Source organism: Chiloscyllium plagiosum, unplaced genomic scaffold, assembly GCF_037043375.1.
Source record: "Chiloscyllium plagiosum isolate Xiang-an unplaced genomic scaffold, Cpla_swu_hap1 HiC_scaffold_40, whole genome shotgun sequence".
In the NCBI taxonomy this organism is placed as follows: domain Eukaryota; kingdom Metazoa; phylum Chordata; class Chondrichthyes; order Orectolobiformes; family Hemiscylliidae; genus Chiloscyllium; species Chiloscyllium plagiosum.
In genome coordinates, this window is record NW_028270178.1 from 9,909,669 (window position 1) to 9,929,668 (window position 20,000).

A 20,000-nucleotide genomic window follows, 5' to 3' on the forward strand; every position below is an offset into this window, starting at 1 on the left:
GACGGGGAGGGAGAGACGGGGGGGAGAGACGGGGGGGGAGAGACGGGGGAGGGAGAGATGGGGGAGAGACGGGGGGGGGGAGAGACGGGGGGGGAGAGACGGGGAGGGAGAGACGGGGGAGAGACGGGGGGGGAGAGACGGGGGAGGGAGAGACGGGGAGGGAGAGACGGGGGGGGAGAGACGGGGGAGGGAGAGACGGCGGGGGGAGAGACGGGGGGGGGAGAGACGGGGAGGGAGAGTGAGTGACAGAGAGAACAGGAGTTACAGAGAGGTTAAGGGAGAGGGAAGGGGAGAGAGACAGAGAGAGTGTGTGAGTGAGAGTGGGAGGAGAACAAGTGAGTAAGAGAGTGTGGCTGAGAGAGGGGAGAAGGAGAGAGAGAGAGTGAGGCAGACGGAGAGGGAGAGGGAGAAAGTGACAGAGTGACTGAGGGGGGGGAGAAGGACAGAGAGATAGTGAGAGAGTGAGGCAGACGGAGAGGGAGAGGGAGAAAGTGACAGAGTGACTGAGGGGGGGGAGAAGGAGAGAGAGAGAGAGTGAGGCAGACGGAGAGGGAGAGGGAGAAAGTGACAGAGTGACTGAGGGGGGGGAGAAGGAGAGAGAGATAGTGAGAGAGTGAGGCAGACGGAGAGGGAGTGAGAGTAAGAGTGTGTGAGTGACGGAGAGAGAGGGAGAGGGAGAGGGAAGGAGTTACAGACAGTCCCGATCCTGTCCGCTCTGCGGGAAGGGTTACTCACTGAGCTCGACCTTGTGTTTTCCAGACCTACTTACCCACGGTCTCCGATATATTCTCAGCACACTTCAACTGTGGGAGGTACCTGTTGGACATCAGTCTGTGGGACACAGCAGGTCAGTATACAGACTGCAGTCAGATATCCTGACGGAATCATGGGCTGAATGGCCTCCTGCTGTTCCCCCTGTGCGACAGGCTGGGGAAGGGGCTGAATGGCCTCTTGCTGTTCCCCCTGTGTGAAAGGCTGGGGAAGGGGCTGAATGGCCTCCTGCTGTCCCCCTGTGTAACAGGCTGGGGAAGGGGGCTGAATGGCCTCCTGCTGTTCCCCCTGTGTGACAGGCTGGAGAAGGGGCTGAATGGCCTCCTGCTGTTCCCCCTGTGTAACAGGCTGGGGAAGGGGGCTGAATGGCCTCCTGCTGTCCCCCCTGTGTAACAGTCTGGGGAAGGGGGCTGAATGGCCTCCTGCTGTTCCCCCTGTGTAACAGGCTGGGGAAGGGGCTGAATGGCCTCCTGCTGTTCCCCCTGTGTGACAGGCTGGGGAAGGGGCTGAGTGGCCTCCTGCTGTTCCCCCTGTGTGACAGGCTGGAGAAGGGGCTGAGTGGCCTCCTGCTGTTCCCCCTGTGTGACAGGCTGGGGGAAGGGGCTGAATGGCCTCCTGCTGTTCCCGCTGTGTGACAGGCTGGGGAAGGGGCTGAATGGCCTCTTGCTGTTCCCCCTGTGTGACAGGCTGGGGGAAGGGGCTGAATGGCCTCCTGCTGTTCCCGCTGTGTGACAGGCTGGGGAAGGGGCTGAATGGCCTCTTGCTGTTTCCCCTGTGTGACAGGCTGGGGGAAGGGGCTGAGTGGCCTCCTGCTGTTCCCCCTGTGTAACAGGCTGGGGAAGGGGCTGAATGGCCTCCTGCTGTTCCCCCTGTGTGACAGGCTGGGGGAAGGGGCTGAATGGCCTCCTGCTGTTCCCCCTGTGTGACAGGCTGGGGAAGGGGCTGAATGGCCTCCTGCTGTTCCCCCTGTGTGACAGGCTGGGGAAGGGGCCGAAGGGCCTCCTGCTGGATTGAAGGGCCACTCCCTGATGTAACGTCCTTGTGGAGTGATCTATCCAGGTCCCGATGAGGAAGGGAATGGGGAAAGGTGACAGATTAAATCAGTGGGGTTTTTTTTGGTTTTTTTTCTTCTTTTTTTTCTGTTTATTTTTTTTTCTTTTCTTTTTTTTTCCCTTTATTTTAACCCCCACACTACCCCCTAACCGCGGTAGTGCTTATTCTATCCCCAGCACCCATGGTGTGTGTGTGTGCAGGTGTGAGACACAGTGAGAGACACAAAGTGCACCAATCTTTATTCAACTCCCACCACCAGGAAGATAGGAAAACCCCCGGGTGGCCAGTGACAAACACTGCCCTTCACATCAGAGGGGCAGTGCTGTGTGATCAAAACAGTGAAGGGGTGGGTAGGGACTAAATCAAAATCGAGTTGGAGGGAAATCAGCGGTTTTTACACAACGTCCTCTTTCTCCAACAGGACAACAGGATTATGATGCACTCCGCCCCCTCTGCTACAAAGGAGCCAATGTGGTGCTGATTTGTTATGATGTCAGCAATCCAATCAGCTTTCAGAATGTGATGAGACGGGTAAGACAAACTTTATCTTTCAAATAATGGAACTGAGGGGCTGAATGGCCTCCTGCTGTTCCCCCTGTCGGACAGGCTGGGGGAAGGGGCTGAATGGCCTCCTGCTGTTCCCCCTGTGGGACAGGCTGGGGGAAGGGGCTGAATGGCCTCCTGCTGTTCCCCCTGTGGGACAGACTGGGGAAGGGGCTGAATGGCCTCCTGCTGTTCCCCCTGTGTGACAGGCTGGGGAAGGGGGCTGAATGGCCTTGTGCAGACCCATGTGACTAACCTGTGTTGTGTCTCTGTGTAATACAGTGGCTGCCTGAGGTCAGTCACATGTGTCCCCAGACCCCGGTGATCCTTGTGGCCTGTAAGACTGACCTGAGGATGAACAAGGTCTGTCAACGCAACCTGGCAAGAAGTGGAGAAGAGGCCATCACTTTCACCCAGGTAAACGCTACTATGGAGAGGACACCCAGCTCATACACTACCCTGCTCCCCCACACACAGCCCACTGTCCCCACCAAGATACCCCTCAGGCTGAGGCAACTTCCTGTCCCTGCCTTTGGACAGGACACTGGCTTAGAGAGAGAGGGGGGGGAAATCAGCCAGGGTTCCTGCTCCTGATCACTGCCCAGTGATCCCCGGGTTAGAGAGAGAGAGAGAGGAGGGAAATCAGCCAGGGTTCCTGCTCCTGATCACTGCCCAGTGATCCCTGGGTTAGAGAGAGAGAGGGGAAATCAGCCAGGGTTCCTGCTCCTGATCACTGCCCAGTGATCCCTGGGTTAGAGAGAGAGAGGGAAATCAGCCAGGGTTCCTGCTCCTGATCACTGCCCAGTGATCTCTGGGTTAGCGAGAGAGGGGGGAAATCAGCCAGGGATCCTGCTCCTGATCACTGCCCAGTGATCCCTGGGTTAGAGAGAGAGGGGGAGAGGGGGGGGAAATCAGCCAGGGTTCCTGCTCCTGATCACTGTCCAGTGATCCCTGGGTTAGAGAGAGAGGGGGGAAATCAGCCAGGGTTCCTGCTCCTGATCACTGTCCAGTGATCCCTGGGTTAGAGAGAGAGGGGGAAATCAGCCAGGGTTCCTGCTCCTGATCACTGTCCAGTGATCCCTGGGTTAGAGAGAGAGAGAGAGAGAGGGGAAATCAGCCAGGGTTCCTGCTCCTGATCACTGTCCAGTAATCCCTGGGCTAGAGAGAGAGGGGGGGAAATCAGAGCCAGGGTTCCTGCTCCTGGGGGTGGGGAGGACGGTTGGATTGAGGTGTGTACTGGATTGTGAGATAACCAATGTCCATCTGACTGCTTTACAGGGACAGACTATGGCTCATCGGATACGGGCGTCCGGCTTTCTAGAATGTTCCGCGAAGCTGGAGGAGAAGGTGTTGGAGACGTTCCATGAGGCCACTCTGGCTGCTCTAGGAGGATGTAGGAAGACAAGGAAGACTACCATGGGCTGCCTGGTGTCCTAGTGAGGAGAGCAGCTGGGTCCTGGTTAGACTCACTGAGAAACCACCTTCCTCCTCCATTGGAACCTACACTGAGAGGGACCTGGATTGATGGGGCTCACCCTTCAGCAGCGAGGCCCTGTGTAACCGCTAGGCCAGAGCGAGACCGTGGGGACCTGACTGGATTCCCATCCCACCCTCCTGTCAGCGTGGACGGATCACACAAAAATCTCAGGCTCCAATTTGGCCGACGGCTGACTCAGCCTGAAACACGTGGAGCTGCTGCACGGGCACTCAGAGCAGGAAAGGCCCAGGCTCCATTCTTGGCCTAGTGCTGGATTTGCCTGATTCCTCGCCGTGACCTCCCCCCCGGCCAAGAGCGGGAAATCTAGAGGCCTGTGAAGAAATGGGAGTCATTCTGAAAGCCGAGGACGATGCGATCCTTCGTGAACCTTCCTTTCTGTATTCATAACTTTGAGTGACGCACCTCGTTTCTCTGGGAAAGACTAAAGTCAGTCTGAACTTGAGCTGATCCATTGAACCGATACGAATGTATTGAGTTGTAATGCAATGAGTTCGATGTAAGGTTTTGTAATCCATTCGGTCACTGACTGGATCTAATAAAGACGATTATCCAGACGTTTCACAGCTTTTCTCGTCCATTCATGTGGGTTGTGTGGCAAGGTGTGTATATAAACCTCCCCCATAATATCCAGCTCTGACCAATCGGACCTGATCCAATTGTAAGAACACAAGATATAGAATCCAGAATCTTGCCTCATACCCCTGAATCCTGAATGTACACATCACCCAGTCTTCCAGCATCCAACTCTGCGTTTATTCTTTTTGGCAAAGTCGATCAGGTAAAACTTCACCTAACATCCTGAGACCTGGGTTCAATTCCTGCCTCAGGCGACTGACTGTGTGGAGTTTGCACGTTCTCCCCGTGTCTGCGTGGGTTTCCTCCGGGTGCTCCGGTTTCCTCCCACAGTCCAAAGATGTGCAGGTCAGGTGAATTGGCCATACTAAATTGCCCGTAGTGTTAGGTAAGGGGTAAATGTAGGGGAATGGGTGGGTTTCGCTTCGGCGGGTTGGTGTGGACTTGTTGGGCCGAAGGGCCTGTTTCGCACACTGTAATCTAATCTAATCTAATCTAATCTAATCTAATCCCATCAGCCACCACCTTTCCCAAGCCTTGCCCCTCAGGGGCAGCACGGTGGCTCAGTGGTTAGCATTGCTGCCTCACAACGCCCTGGGTTCGATGGCAGCCTCGGGGCGACTCTCTGTGTGGAGTTTGCACACTCTCCCCGTGTCTGCGTGGGTTTCCTCCCACAGGCCAAAGATGTGCAGCCCCGGTGAACTGGCCATGATAAAGTCAGAGGGGAATGGGTCTGGGTGGGTTCCTCTTCGGAGGGTCGCTGTGGACTTGTCGGGCCGAAGGGCCTGTTTCCACGCTGTAGGGAATCTAATCTAAATTATAATGTTGTGAAACTTGAAAGGGTTCAGAAAAGATTTACAAGGATGTTGCCAGGGTTGGAGGATCTGAGCTACAGGGAGAGGCTGAACAGGCTGGGGCTGTTTTCCCTGGAGCGTTGGAGGCTGAGGGCTGACCTTATAGAGGTTTACAAAATCATGAGGGGCATGGATAGGGTTAATAGGCAAAGTCTTTTCCCTGGGGTGGGGGAGTCCAGAACTAGAGGGGCATAGGTTTAGGGTGAAAGGGGAAAGATATAAAAGAGACCTAAGGGGCCACATTTTCACACAGAGGGTGGTACGTGTATGGAATGAGCTGCCAGAGGATGTGGTGGAGGCTGGTACAATTGCAACATTTAAGAGGCATTTGGATGGGTATGTGAATAGGAAGGGTTTGGAGGGATATGGGCCGGGTGCTGGCAGGTGGGACTAGATTGGGTTGGGTTGGGATATCTGGGTCAGCATGGACGGGTTGGACCGAAGGGTCTGTTTCCCTGCTGTACATCTCCGTGACTCTATAACTGTTTCCCGGTGGAAGAATATCTCCTAATACACCAGTCAGGGCAGGAGAGGAAGGGGGGATGGAACGAGAGGAGAGCTATTCGATTGCAGGGTTAAGGGTCGACAGGGTGGGTCAGGGGTCAAGAGGAATATGGATTGATGGGAGGTTCGGGATATCGGAGGATGGTCCTGGAAGGGACAGATGGGGGTTGAGAGAGATAGTCTTTAATGGGAAGGTCAGGGATCTGGAGAGTTAGCCTTCAGTGGGATCTGGGCTGCAGAGTGATGGGCTGTGATGGCTAGGTAAGGGATCTGGAGAGATGGCTTTTCACAGACAGACAGTCTTTGATGGGACGTACTCGGAGATGAAAGGATTGGCATTTGTTGGGGGAGTGAAAGCTGCAAAGATTTAGCCAAAATAGCAGGTGGGAGCGTGCCCATTGGTGACATTGAGGAGGGATCTGGATTGTTACAGGAACAGGGTGGGATAGAGGGAGACAGACCAAATGAGAGCAGAAGGTTTGTTTTATTTCAGTTTAGAGCTGAAAATGTGTTGCTGGAAAAGCGCAGCAGGTCAGAAAGCATTCAGGGAACAGGAGAATTGACGTTTCGGGCATAAGCCCTTCTTCAGGAATGAGGAAAGTTTGTCCAGAAGGCTAAGATAAAAGGTAGGGAGGAGGGACTTGGGGGAGGGGCGTTGGAAATGCGATAGGTGGAAAGAGGTCAAGGTGAGGGTGTTAGGCCGGAGTGGGGTGGGGGCGGAGAGGTCAGGAAGAAGATTGCAGGTTAGGAAGGCGGTGCTGAATTCGAGGGATTTGACTGAGACAGGCTGGGGGGAGGGGAAATGAGGAAACTGGTGAAATCTGAGTTCATCCCTTCTGGTTGGTGGGTTCCTAGGCAGAAGATGAGGTGCTTTTCTGCCTGGGAACCGTCGAGTTGCCATGGTTTGGCGATGGAGGAGTCCAAGGACCTGCATGTCCTTGGTGGAGTGGGAGGGGGAGTTGAAGTGTTGAGCCACGGGGTGGTTGGGTTGGTTGGTCCGGGTGTCCCAGAGGTGTTCTCTGAAACGCTCCGCAAGTAGGCGGCCTGTCTCCCCAATATAGAGGAGGCCACATCAGGTGCAGCGGATGCAATAGATGATGTGTGTGGAGGTGCAGGTGAATCTGTGGCGGATATGGAAGTTTCCTTTGGGGCCTTGGAGGGAGGTGAGGGGGGAGGTGTGGGCGCAAGTCTTGCACCTCCTGCGTTTGCAGGGGAAGGTGCCGGGAGTGGAGGTTGGGTTGGTGGGGGGTGTGGATCTGACGAGGGAGTCACGGAGGGAGTGGTCTTTATGGAATGCTGATAGGGGAGGGGAGGGAAATATATCCTTGGTGGTGGGGTCCGTTTGGAGGTGGCGGAAATGACGGCGGATGATGCGCTGTACATGGAGATTGGTGGGGTGGTAGGTGAGGACCAGTGGGGTTCTGTCCTGGTGGCGGTTGGAGGGGCGGGGTTCAAGGGCGGAGGAGCGGGAAGTGGAAGAGATGCGGTGGAGGGCATCGTCGACCACGTCGGGGGGGAAATTGCGGTCCTTGAAGAAGGAGGCCATCTGGGATGTGCGTTTTTGGAACTGGTCCTCCTGGGAGCAGATGCGGCGGAGACGAAGGAATTGGGAGAATGCGATGGCGTTTTTACAGGGGGCAGGATGGGAGGAGGTGTAGTCCAGGTAGCTGTGGGAGTCGGTCGGTTTGTCGTAGATGTCCGTGTTGATTCGGTCGCCTGAGATAGAAACAGAAAGGTCTAGGAAGGGGAGGAAGGAATCTGAGACTGTCCAGGTGAATTTGAGGTCGGGGGTGGAAGGTGTTGGTGAAGTGGATGAACTGTTCAACCTCCTCGTGGGAGCACGAGGCAGCGCCGATACAGTCATCAATGTAGCGGAGGAAAAGGTGGGGGGTGAGGCCAGTGTAGCTGCGGAAGATGGATTGTTCCACATACCCTACGAAGAGGCAGGCATAGCTGGGGCATGTTTAGTCAGGGCATGATGATCAGCAGAGGTTTGGAAGGTGAAAGGGCACGTTCCCGTGCTACACCTCTCTGTTATTGCTCTGAAATGTCAGGGTGGTGATCATCATTCCATTCACTGAATGAGTACATCCACCCAGGGACATTACCCATGATCCTTACGACGTGGCTATGGTACAGTACACACCTAGAGGCAGAGGTAACCATGGCAACAAGGACATACAGCCCCTCTGGGCCTGGGCAAGGTGACCAGACTGAGGGCAGTGGTCACACAGAATCACACCGCCCTCGGGGGCACACTTCAGGTGAACTGAAAGAGGCGGGCAATCACCATTTCATCTTAAAGCGACAACGCCACACAATCACAATATACTCTTAAAGGGGCAATGTCACCATAGACTCCCTCAGCACTGACCCTCCGACAGTGCGCACTCCCTCAGCACTGACCCTCCGACAGTGCGCACTCCCTCAGCACTGACCCTCCGACAGAGCCCACTCCCTCAGCACTGACCTTCCGACAGTGCCCACTCCCTCAGTACTGACGCTCCGACAGTGCCCACTCCCTCAGTACTGACCCTCCAACAGTGCCCACTCCCTCAGCACTGACCCTCCGACAGGGCCCGCTCCCTCAGCACTGACCCTCTAACAGTGCCACTCCCTCAGCACTGACCCTCCGACAGTGTCCACTCCCTCAGCACTGACCCTCCGACAGGGCCCCCTCCCTCAGCACTGACCCTCCGACAGTGCGGCACTCCCTCAGCACTCACCCTCCGACAGTGCCCACTCCCTCAGCACTGACCCTCCAACAGTGCAGCACTCCCTCCGCACTGACCCTCCGACAGTGCCCACTCCCTCAGTACTGACCCTCGACAGTGCCCACTCCCTCAGCACTGACCCTCCGACAGTGCAGCACTCCCTCTGCACTGACCCTCCGACAGTGCCCACTCTCTCAGCACTGACCTTCCGACAGTGCCCACTCCCTCAGCACTGACCCTCGACAGTGCCCACTCCCTCAGCACTGACCCTCCGACAGGGCCCACTCCCTCAGCACTGACCCTCGACAGTGCCCACTCCCTCAGCACTGACCCTCCGACAGGGCCCACTCCCTCAGCACTGACCCTCCGACAGGGCCCACTCCCTCAGCACTGACCCTCCGACAGGGCCCACTCCCTCAGTACTGAAATAGGTTAACAATTCCCTTGATGTGTGTGTGTGTGTGTGTGTGTGTGTGTGTGTGAGTGTGTGTGTGAGTGTGTGTGTGAGTGTGTGTGTGTGTGAGTGTGTGTGGGTGTGTGTGTGTGTGTGTGTGAGTGTGAGTGTGTGTGTGTGAGTGTGTGTGTGTGTGTGTGTGTGTGTGTGTGTGTGTGTGTGTGTGAGTGTGTGTGTGTGTGTGAGTGTGTGTGTGAGTGTGTGAGTGTGTGTGTGTGAGTGTGTGTGTGAGTGTGTGAGTGTGTGTGTGTGGAGAGGTGTGAGTGGGGGTGTGGGCTTTGGGTCCGGTGGGGGGGCACTGAACTGCTCCTTCTCCCGAGTTCAATGTTCCTAATGAGGTGCACATCCCACACAAACCCGGAGTGATCCCAGGCTGTGCCCAGCGCTGAGGTGGGTGGGGTACTGAGGGGTTCCCGTGTGTACCTGTCTCTCTGCCTTCACTGGCTGCACTTTGAGCAGCGCCTGTCCTCCAGCCAGCTGGGAACCTGAGGGACAGACCCAGGCCTCCTCTCTCTCTGCCCTCACCATTCCTCAAAGGGGAAGGTAGGTGCTGGGTGAAGGCAGTGGGTGTGTGGGACGGGGTTAGGGAGTGTCTGTGGGACGGAGTTAGGGAGCGTCTCTGGGACGTCCCACTCAGACTCTGGTACAAAAGCCGGCAGCAAGTCTTTCTACATCTCAGACAGAGAGAGAGAGAGAGAGATCAGACACACTCACCCCCCACACACACGGGCACCGTCTGTACTGGGTATCTGTTGGGGTTTCGCACTCTCTCACACTCACTGTCCTCACTCTGAGACACACACACACACACACACACTCTCCCGCCCTCCCTCTCCCTCTCCCTCTCTCTCTCTGTGTAATGGATCGCTGCTGCTATAAACAGGCTCTGAAGATGGTGGTTGTTGGAGACGGAGGTTGTGGGAAGACCTCCCTGCAGACAGTATTTGCCGAGGGACATTTCCCTGAGGTAAGCTTGTCGTTCAGTCCCCTTTCCCGCTCGCCGTGAGAAGCATCTCTGATTAGAACATCCCCCCCCACACCCAGCCCACCCCCGAAAGCCCCCTGCTCTCCCTGTAACCCCCCCCACCCCCCCCATTCTGCGGTTTCTCTGTAAATCTCCTCTCCCTTCCCTCCCCATCTCCCTTCCCCCTTGCTAGTGTGTCTCCAATACCCCCCCCCCCCGCCCCACCTCCCGGGGGGGTACCTGGTGCACCTGCTCCCTCTCAGGCAGCACCTTCCAGATCATATTAACGCACTGTGTCCCCAAATCCCCCCAGTCCCACCCCCTGACTCCTGTTCTCTCCCCGAATCCCTTCAGTCCGGGATCCTATGGTCACGCACTGGGAGCTGTCCCTCTGAATTAACTCGAGGGAATCTCCCTCATGATTGATTCGAGGTGTTCACTATCTCCTCCTGAAGCTTCTCTGCTCAATGGAGAGCCTTCCCAGGGTCTCCCACCCCCTGTCTCTCCCTCCCCCGTCTCTCCCACCCCCTGTCTCTCCCTCCCCCTGTCTCTCCCACCCCCTGTCTCTCCCACCCCCTGTCTCTCCCACCCCCTGTCTCTCCCACCCCCCGTCTCTCCCACCCCCTGTCTCTCCCACCCCCTGTCTCTCCCTCCCCCTGTCTCTCCCACCCCCAGTCTCTCCCTCTCTCCCTCCCTCCCTCTCACTCCCTCCCTCTCACTCCCTCCCTCTGTCCCTCTCCCTCCCTCCCTCTCCCTCCACGTCTCTCCCTCCATGTTAACTGTCAACTAGAAAATCAATCCTTTTAAAGTTAAGTTGACCAGATTGACGGGGAGGGAGAGATGGGGGGGAGAGACGGGGAGGGAGAGACGGGGGGGGAGAGACGGGGGGGAGAGACAGGGGGGAGAGACAGGGAGGGAGAGACGGGGAGGGAGAGACGGGGGGGGAGAGACGGGGAGGGAGAGACGGGGGGGAGAGACGGGGGGGAGAGACGGGGGGGAGAGACGGGGGGGAGAGACGGGGAGGGAGAGACGGGGAGGGAGAGACGGGGAGGGAGAGACGGGGAGGGAGAGACAGGGGAGGGAGAGACGGGGGGGAGAGACGGGGAGGGAGAGACAGGGGAGGGAGAGACGGGGGGGGAGAGACGGGGAGGGAGAGACGGGGAGGGAGAGACGGGGAGGGAGAGACGGGGGGGAGAGACGGGGGGGAGAGACGGGGGGGAGAGACGGGGGGGAGAGACGGGGAGGGAGAGACGGGGAGGGAGAGACGGGGAGGGAGAGACGGGGAGGGAGAGACGGGGAGGGAGAGACGGGGAGGGAGAGACGGGGAGGGAGAGACGGGGGGGGGGGAGAGACGGGGGGGAGAGACGGGGGGGAGAGACGGGGAGGGAGAGACGGGGAGGGAGAGACGGGGAGGGAGAGACGGGGGGGGGGAGAGACGGGGAGGGAGAGACGGGGGGGGGGAGAGACGGGGGGGAGAGACGGGGGAGGGAGAGACGGGGGGGGAGAGAGAGTGACAGAGAGAACAGGAGTCACAGAGAGGTTCAGGGAGAGGGAAGGGGAGAGAGACAGAGAGAGTGTGTGAGTGAGAGTGGGAGGAGAACAAGTGAGTAAGAGAGTGTGGCTGAGAGAGGGGAGAAGGAGAGAGAGAGAGTGAGGCAGACGGAGAGGGAGAGGGAGAAAGTGACAGAGTGACTGAGGGGGGGGAGAAGGACAGAGAGATAGTGAGAGAGTGAGGCAGACGGATAGAGAGAGGGAGAAAGTGACAGAGTGACTGAGGGGGGGGAGAAGGACAGAGAGATAGTGAGAGAGTGAGGCAGACGGATAGAGAGAGGGAGAAAGTGACAGAGTGACTGAGGGGGGGAGAAGGACAGAGAGATAGTGAGAGAGTGAGGCAGACGGATAGAGAGAGGGAGAAAGTGACAGAGTGACTGAGGGGGGGGAGAAGGACAGAGAGATAGTGAGAGAGTGAGGCAGACGGAGAGGGAGTGAGAGTAAGAGTGTGTGAGTGACGGAGAAAGAGGGAGAGGGAGAGGGAAGGAGTTACAGACAGTCCCGATCCTGTCCGCTCTGTGGGAAGGGTTACTCACTGAGCTCGACCTTGTGTTTTCCAGACCTACTTACCCACGGTCTCCGATATATTCTCAGCACACTTCAACTGTGGGAGGTACCTGTTGGACATCAGTCTGTGGGACACAGCAGGTCAGTGTACAGACTGCAGTCAGATATCCTGACGGAATCATGGGCTGAATGGCCTCCTGCTGTTCCCCCTGTGTGACAGGCTGGGGAAGGGGCTGAATGGCCTCCTGCTGTTCCCCCTGTGCGACAGGCTGGGGAAGGGGCTGAATGGCCTCTTGCTGTTCCCCCTGTGTTACAGGCTGGGGAAGGGGCTGAATGGCCTCCTGCTGTCCCCCCTGTGTAACAGGCTGGGGAAGGGGGCTGAATGGCCTCCTGCTGTTCCCCCTGTGTAACAGGCTGGGGAAGGGGCTGAATGGCCTCCTGCTGTTCCCCCTGTGTGACAGGCTGGAGAAGGGGCTGAATGGCCTCCTGCTGTTCCCCCTGTGTAACAGGCTGGGGAAGGGGGCTGAATGGCCTCCTGCTGTTCCCCCTGTGTAACAGGCTGGGGAAGGGGCTGAATGGCTTCCTGCTGTTCCCCCTGTGTGACAGGCTGGGGGAAGAGGCTGAATGGCCTCTTGCTGTTCCCCCTGTGTGACAGGCTGGGGAAGGGGCTGAATGGCCTCCTGCTGTTCCCCCTGTGTGACAGGCTGGGGAAGGGGCCGAATGGCCTCCTGCTGGATTGAAGGGCCACTCCCTGATGTAACGTCCTTGTGGAGTGATCTATCCAGGTCCCGATGAGGGAGGGAATGGGGAAAGGTGACAGATTAAATCAGTGGGGTTTTTTTGGTTTTTTTTCTTTTTTTTTCTGTTTATTTTTTTTTCTTTTCTTTTTTTTTCCCTTTATTTTAAAACCCCCACACTACCCCCTAACCGCGGTAGTGCTTATTCTATCCCCAGCACCCATGGTGTGTGTGTGTGCAGGTGTGAGACACAGTGAAAGACACAAAGTGCACCAATCTTTATTCAACTCCCACCACCAGGAAGACAGGAAAACCCCCGGGTGGCCAGTGACAAACACTGCCCTTCACATCAGAGGGGCAGTGCTGTGTGATCAAAACAGTGAGGGGGAGGGTAGGGACTAAATCAAAATCGAGTTGGAGGGAAATCAGCAGTTTTTACACAACGTCCTCTTTCTCCAACAGGACAACAAGATTATGATGCACTCCGCCCCCTCTGCTACAAAGGAGCCAATGTGGTGCTGATTTGTTATGATGTCAGCAATCCAATCAGCTTTCAGAATGTGATGAGACGGGTAAGTCAAACTTTATCTTTCAAATAATGGAACTGAGGGGCTGAATGGCCTCCTGCTGTTCCCCCTGTGCGACAGGCTGGGGAAAGGGGCTGAATGGCCTCCTGCTGTTCCCCCTGTGGGACAGGCTGGGGAAGGGGCTGAATGGCCTCCTGCTGTTCCCCCTGTGTGACAGGCTGGGGAAGGGGCTGAATGGCCTCCTGCTGTTCCCCCTGTGTGACAGGCTGGGGGAAGGGGCTGAATGGCCTCCTGCTGTTCCCCCTGTGTGACAGGCTGGGGAAGGGGGCTGAATGGCCTTGTGCAGACCAATGTTACTAACCTGTGTTGTGTCTCTGTGTAATACAGTGGCTGCCTGAGGTCAGTCACATGTGTCCCCAGACCCCGGTGATCCTTGTGGCCTGTAAGACTGACCTGAGGATGAACAAGGTCTGTCAACGCAACCTGGCAAGAAGTGGAGAAGAGGCCATCACTTTCACCCAGGTAAACGCTACTATGGAGAGGACACGCAGCTCATACACTACCCTGCTCCCCCACACACAGCCCACTGTCCCCACCAAGATACCCCTCAGGCTGAGGCAACTTCCTGTCCCTGCCTTTGGACAGGACACTGGCTTAGAGAGAGAGGGGGGGGGAAATCAGCCAGGGTTCCTGCTCCTGATCACTGCCCAGTGATCCCCGGGTTAGAGAGAGAGAGAGAGAGGAGGGAAATCAGCCAGGGTTCCTGCTCCTGATCACTGTCCAGTGATCCCTGGGTTAGAGAGAGAGAGAGAGAGAGAGGGGGGAAATCAGCCAGGGTTCCTGCTCCTGATCACTGCCCAGTGATCCCTGGGTTAGAGAGAGAGAGAGAGAGGGGGGAAATCAGCCAGGGATCCTGCTCCTGATCACTGTCCAGTGATCCCTGGGTTAGAGAGAGAGAGGGGAAATCAGCCAGGGTTCCTGCTCCTGATCACTGCCCAGTGATCCCTGGGTTAGAGAGAGAGAGGGGGAAATCAGCCAGGGTTCCTGCTCCTGATCACTGCCCAGTGATCCCTGAGTTAGAGAGAGAGAGTGGAAATCAGCCAGGGTTCCTGCTCCTGATCACTGCCCAGTGATCCCCGGGTTAGAGAGAGAGAGAGAGGAGGGAAATCAGCCAGGGTTCCTGCTCCTGATCACTGCCCAGTGACCCCTGGGTTAGAGAGAGAGAGAGAGGGGGGAAATCAGCCAGGGTTCCTGCTCCTGATCACTGCCCAGTGATCCCTGGGTTAGAGAGAGAGAGAGAGAGGGGGAAATCAGCCAGGGATCCTGCTCCTGATCACTGTCCAGTGATCCCTGGGTTAGAGAGAGAGAGGGGGGGGGGGAAATCAGCCAGGGTTCCTGCTCCTGATCACTGCCCAGTGATCCCTGGGTTAGAGAGAGGGGGGGAATCAGCCAGGGTCCTGCTCCTGATCACTGCCCAGTGATCCCTGGGTTAGAGAGAGAGAGGGGAAATCAGCCAGGGTTCCTGCTCCTGATCACTGCCCAATGACCCCTGGGTTAGAGAGAGAGGGGGGGGGAAATCAGCCAGGGTTCCTGCTCCTGATCACTGCTCAGTGATCCCTGGGTTAGACAGAGAGAGCGGAAATCAGCCAGGGTTCCTGCTCCTGATCACTGCCCAGCGATCCCTGGGTTAGAGAGAGAGAGGGGGAGGGTGGGGGGGGGAAATCAGCCAGGGTTCCTGCTCCTGATCACTGTCCAGTGATCCCTGGGTTAGAGAGAGAGGGGGGGAAATCAGCCAGGGTTCCTGCTCCTGATCACTGCCCAGTGATCCCTGGGTTAGAGAGAGAGAGAGGGGGGGGAAATCAGCCAGGGTTCCTGCTCCTGATCACTGCACAGTGATCCCTGGGTTAGAGAGAGAGGAGGGGGGGTGGGGGGAAATCAGCCAGGGTTCCTGCTCCTGATCACTGCCCAGTGATCCCTGGGTTAGAGAGAGAGGGGGGGAAATCAGCCAGGGTTCCTGCTCCTGATCACTGCCCAGTGATCCCTGGGTTAGAGAGAGAGGGGGGGAAATCAGCCAGGGTTCCTGCTCCTGATCACTGTCCAGTGATCCCTGGGTTAGAGAGAGGGGGGGGGGGAAATCAGCCAGGGTTCCTGCTCCTGATCACTGCCCAGTGATCCCTGGGTTAGAGAGAGAGGGGGGGGGGGTGGGAAAATCAGCCAGGGTTCCTGCTCCTGATCACTGCCCAGTGATCCCTAGGTTAGAGAGAGAGAGAGAGGGGGGAAATCAGCCAGGGTTCCTGCTCCTGATCACTGCCCAGTGATCCCTGGGTTAGAGAGAGAGAGAGAGGGGGGAAATCAGCCAGGGTTCCTGCTCCTGATCACTGCCCAGTGATCCCTGGGTTAGAGAGAGAGAGAGAGAGAGGGGGGAAATCAGCCAGGGTTCCTGCTCCTGATCACTGTCCAGTGATCCCTGGGTTAGAGAGAGAGAGAGAGAGGGGAAATCAGCCAGGGTTCCTGCTCCTGATCACTGCCCAGTGACCCCTGGGCTAGAGAGAGAGGGGGGGGAATCAGAGCCAGGGTTCCTGCTCCTGGGGGTGGGGAGGACGGTTGGATTGAGGTGTGTACTGGATTGTGAGATAACCAATGTCCATCTGACTGCTTTACAGGGACAGACTATGGCTCATCGGATACGGGCGTCCGGCTTTCTAGAATGTTCCGCGAAGCTGGAGGAGAAGGTGTTGGAGACGTTCCATGAGGCCACTCTGGCTGCTCTAGGAGGATGTAGGAAGACAAGGAAGACTACCATGGGCTGCCTGGTGTCCTAGTGAGGAGAGCAGCTGGGTCCTGGTTAGACTCACTGAGGAACCACCTTCCTCCTCCATTGGAACCTACACTGAGAGGGACCTGGATTGATGGGGCTTACCCTTCAGCAGCGAGGCCCTGTGTAACCGCTAGGCCAGAGCGAGACCGTGGGGACCTGACTGGATTCCCACCCCACCCTCCTGTCAGCGTGGACGGATCACACAAAAATCTCAGGCTCCAATTTGGCCGACGGCTGACTCAGCCTGAAACACGTGGAGCTGCTGCACGGGCACTCAGAGCAGGAAAGGCCCAGGCTCCATTCTTGGCCTAGTGCTGGATTTGCCTGATTCCTCGCCGTGACCACCCCCCCCCAAGAGCGGGAAATCTAGAGGCCTGTGAAGAAATGGGAGTCATTCTGAAAGCCGAGGACGATGCGATCCTTCGTGAACCTTCCTTTCTGTATTCATAACTTTGAGTGACGCACCTCGTTTCTCTGGGAAAGACTAAAGTCGGTCTGAACTTGAGCTGATCCATTGAACCGATACGAATGTATTGAGTTGTAATGCAATGAGTTCGATGTAAGGTTTTGTAATCCATTCGGTCACTGACTGGATCTAATAAAGACGATTATCCAGACGTTTCACAGCTTTTCTCGTCCATTCATGTGGGTTGTGTGGCAAGGTGTGTATATAAACCTCCCCCATAATATCCAGCTCTGACCAATCGGACCTGATCCAATTGTAAGAACACAAGATATAGAATCCAGAATCTTGCCTCATACCCCTGAATCCTGAATGTACACATCACCCAGTCTTCCAGCATCCAACTCTGCGTTTATTCTTTTTGGCAAAGTCGATCAGGTAAAACTTCACCTAACATCCTGAGACCTGGGTTCAATTCCTGCCTCAGGCGACTGACTGTGTGGAGTTTGCACGTTCTCCCCGTGTCTGCGTGGGTTTCCTCCGGGTGCTCCGGTTTCCTCCCACAGTCCAAAGATGTGCAGGTCAGGGTGAATTGGCCACGCTAAATTGCCCATAGTGTTAGGTAAGGGGTAAATGTAGGGGTATGGGTGGGTTTCGCTTCGGCGGGTTGGTGTGGACTTGTTGGGCCGAAGGGCCTGTTTCGCACACTGTAATCTAAGCTAATCTAATCTAATCTAATCCCATCAGCCACCACCTTTCCCAAGCCTTGCCCCTCAGGGGCAGCACGGTGGCTCAGTGGTTAGCATTGCTGCCTCACAACGCCCTGGGTTCGATGGCAGCCTCGGGGCGACTCTCTGTGTGGAGTTTGCACACTCTCCCCGTGTCTGCGTGGGTTTCCTCCCACAGGCCAAAGATGTGCAGCCCCGGTGAACTGGCCATGATAAAGTCAGAGGGGAATGGGTCTGGGTGGGTTCCTCTTCGGAGGGTCGCTGTGGACTTGTCGGGCCGAAGGGCCTGTTTCCACGCTGTAGGGAATCTAATCTAAATTATAATGTTGTGAAACTTGAAAGGGTTCAGAAAAGATTTACAAGGATGTTGCCAGGGTTGGAGGATTTGAGCTACAGGGAGAGGCTAAACAGGCTGGGGCTGTTTTCCCTGGAGCGTCGGAGGCTGAGGGGTGACCTTATAGAGGTTTACAAAATTATGAGGGACATGGATTGGATAAATAGACAAAGTCTTTTCCCTGGGGTCGGGAGTCCAGAACTAGATGGCATAGGTTTAGGGTGAGAGGGGAAAGATATAAAAGAGACCTAAGGGGCCACATTTTCACGCAGAGGGTGGTACGTGTATGGAATGAGCTGCCAGAGGAAGTGGTAGAGGCTGGTACAATTGCAACATTTAAGAGACATTTGGATGGGTATATGAATAGGAAGGGTTTGGAGGGATATGGGCCGGGTGCTGGCAGGTGGGACTAGATTGGGTTGGGTTGGGATATCTGGGTCAGCATGGACGGGTTGGACCGAAGGGTCTGTTTCCCTGCTGTACATCTCCATGACTCTATAACTGTTGCCCGGTGGAAGAATATCTCCTAATACACCAGTCAGGGCAGGAGAGGAAGGGGGGATGGAACGAGAGGAGAGCTGTTCGATTGCAGGGCTAAGGGTCGACAGGGTGGGTCAGGGGTCAAGAGGAATATGGATTGATGGGAGGTTAGGGATATCGGAGGATGGTCCTGGAAGGGACAGATGGGGGTCGACAGAGATGTTCTTTAATGGGAAGGTCAGGGATCTGGAGAGTTAGCCTTCAGTGGGATCTGGGCTGCAGTGTGATGGGCTGTGATGGCTAGGTAAGGGATCTGGAGAGATGGCTTTTCACAGACAGACAGTCTTTGAAGGGACGTACTCGGAGATGAAAGGATTGGCATTTGTTGGGGGAGTGAAAGCTGCAAAGATTTAGCCAAAATAGCAGGTGGGAGCGTGCCCATTGGTGACATTGAGGAGGGATCTGGATGGTTACAGGAACAGGGTGGGATAGAGGCAGACAGACCAAATGAGAGCAGAAGGTTTGTTTTATTTCAGTTTAGAGCTGAAAATGTGTTGCTGGAAAAGCGCAGCAGGTCAGAAAGCATTCAGGGAACAGGAGAATCGACGTTTCGGGCATAAGCCCTTCTTCAGGAATGAGGAAAGTGTGTCCAGCAGGCTAAGATAAAAGGTAGGGAGGAGGGACTTGGGGGAGTGGTGTCGGAAATGTGATAGGTGGAAGGAGGTCAAGGTCAGGGTGATAGGTCAGACTGGGGTGGGGGCGGAGAGGTCGGGAAGAAGATTGCAGGTTAGGAAGGCGGTGCTGAGTTCGAGGGATTTGACTGAGACAAAGTGGGGGGAGGGGAAACGAGGAAACTGGTGAAATCCGAGTTCATCCCTTGTGGTTGGTGGGTTCCCAGGCAGAAGATGAGGCGCTTTTCTGCCTGGGAACCGTCGTGTTGCCATGGTCTGGCGATGGAGGAGTCCAAGGACCTGCATGTCCTTGGTGGAGTGGGAGGGGGAGTTGAAGTGTTGAGCCACAGGGTGGTTGGGTTGGTTGGTCCGGGTGTCCCAGAGGTGTTCTCTGAAACGCTCCGCAAGTAGGCGGCCCGTCTCCCCAATATAGAGGAGGCCACACCGGCTGCAGCGGATGCAGTAGATGATGTGTGTGGAGGTGCAGGTGAATCTGTGGTGGATATGGAAGTTTCCCTTGGGGCCTTGGAGAGAAGTGAGGGGGGAGGTGTGGGCACAAGTCTTGCACCTCCTGCGTTTGCAGGGGAAGGTGCTGGGAGTGGAGGTTGGGTTGGTGGGGGGTGTGGACCTGACGAGGTAGTCACAGAGGGAGTGGTCTTTACGGAATGCTGATAGGGGAGGGGAGGGAAATATATCTTTGGTGGTGGGGTCCGTTTGGAGGTGGCGGAAGTGACGGCGGATGATGCGCTGTACATGGAGATTGGTGGGGTGGTAGGTGAGGACCAGTGGGGTTCTGTCCTGGTGGCGGTTGGAGGGGGCGGAGCTCAAGGGCGGAGGAGCGGGAAGTGGAAGAGATGCGGTGGAGGGCACCGTCGACCACGTCGGGGGGGAAATTGCGGTCCTTGAAGAAGGAGGCCATCTGTGTTGTACGTATTTTGAACTGGTCCTCCTGGGAGCAGATGCGGCGGAGTCGAAGGAATTGGGAGAATGGGATGGCGTTTTTACAGGGGGCAGGATGGGAGGAGGTGTAGTCCAGGTAGCTGTGGGAGTCGGTCGGTTTGTCGTAGATGTCCGTGTTGATTCGGTCGCCTGAGATAGAAATGGAGAGGTCTAGGAAGGGGAGGGAGGAGTCCGAGACTGTCCAGGTGAATTTGAGGTCGGGGTGGAAGGTATTGGTGAAGTGGATGAACTGTTCAACCTCCTCGTGGGAGCACGAGGCGGCGCCGATACAGTCATCGATGTAGCGGAGGAAAAGGTGGGGGGGTGCCAGTGTAACTGCGGAAGATGGATTGTTCCACATACCCTACGAAGAGGCA

General features: G+C 56.5%; 2 protein-coding genes across 2 annotated transcripts in view; both read left to right on the forward strand.

The window, feature by feature from the left end:
- Window positions 1–4,418, forward strand: part of LOC148138304 (rho-related GTP-binding protein RhoF-like) — a 5,514-nt gene extending 1,096 nt beyond the window's left edge. Inside the window, exons 2-5 of the mRNA XM_087981678.1 lie at window positions 760–847; window positions 2,246–2,355; window positions 2,650–2,784; window positions 3,646–4,418. Of these exons, the coding sequence (XP_087837804.1) occupies window positions 760–847; window positions 2,246–2,355; window positions 2,650–2,784; window positions 3,646–3,804 (492 nt within the window). The 3' untranslated portion in view covers window positions 3,805–4,418. The remainder of the gene's footprint in view (window positions 1–759; window positions 848–2,245; window positions 2,356–2,649; window positions 2,785–3,645) is intronic.
- Window positions 4,419–9,641: 5,223 nt separating this feature from the next.
- On the forward strand, window positions 9,642–16,683 carry LOC148138305 (rho-related GTP-binding protein RhoF-like). Its single transcript, XM_087981677.1, has 5 exons — window positions 9,642–9,931; window positions 12,040–12,127; window positions 13,186–13,295; window positions 13,638–13,772; window positions 15,914–16,683. Exons 1-5 carry the CDS (start codon window positions 9,824–9,826, stop codon window positions 16,070–16,072), a joined length of 600 nt encoding a protein of 199 aa, XP_087837803.1. The 5' UTR covers window positions 9,642–9,823; the 3' UTR covers window positions 16,073–16,683.
- Window positions 16,684–20,000: the final 3,317 nt, after the last annotated feature.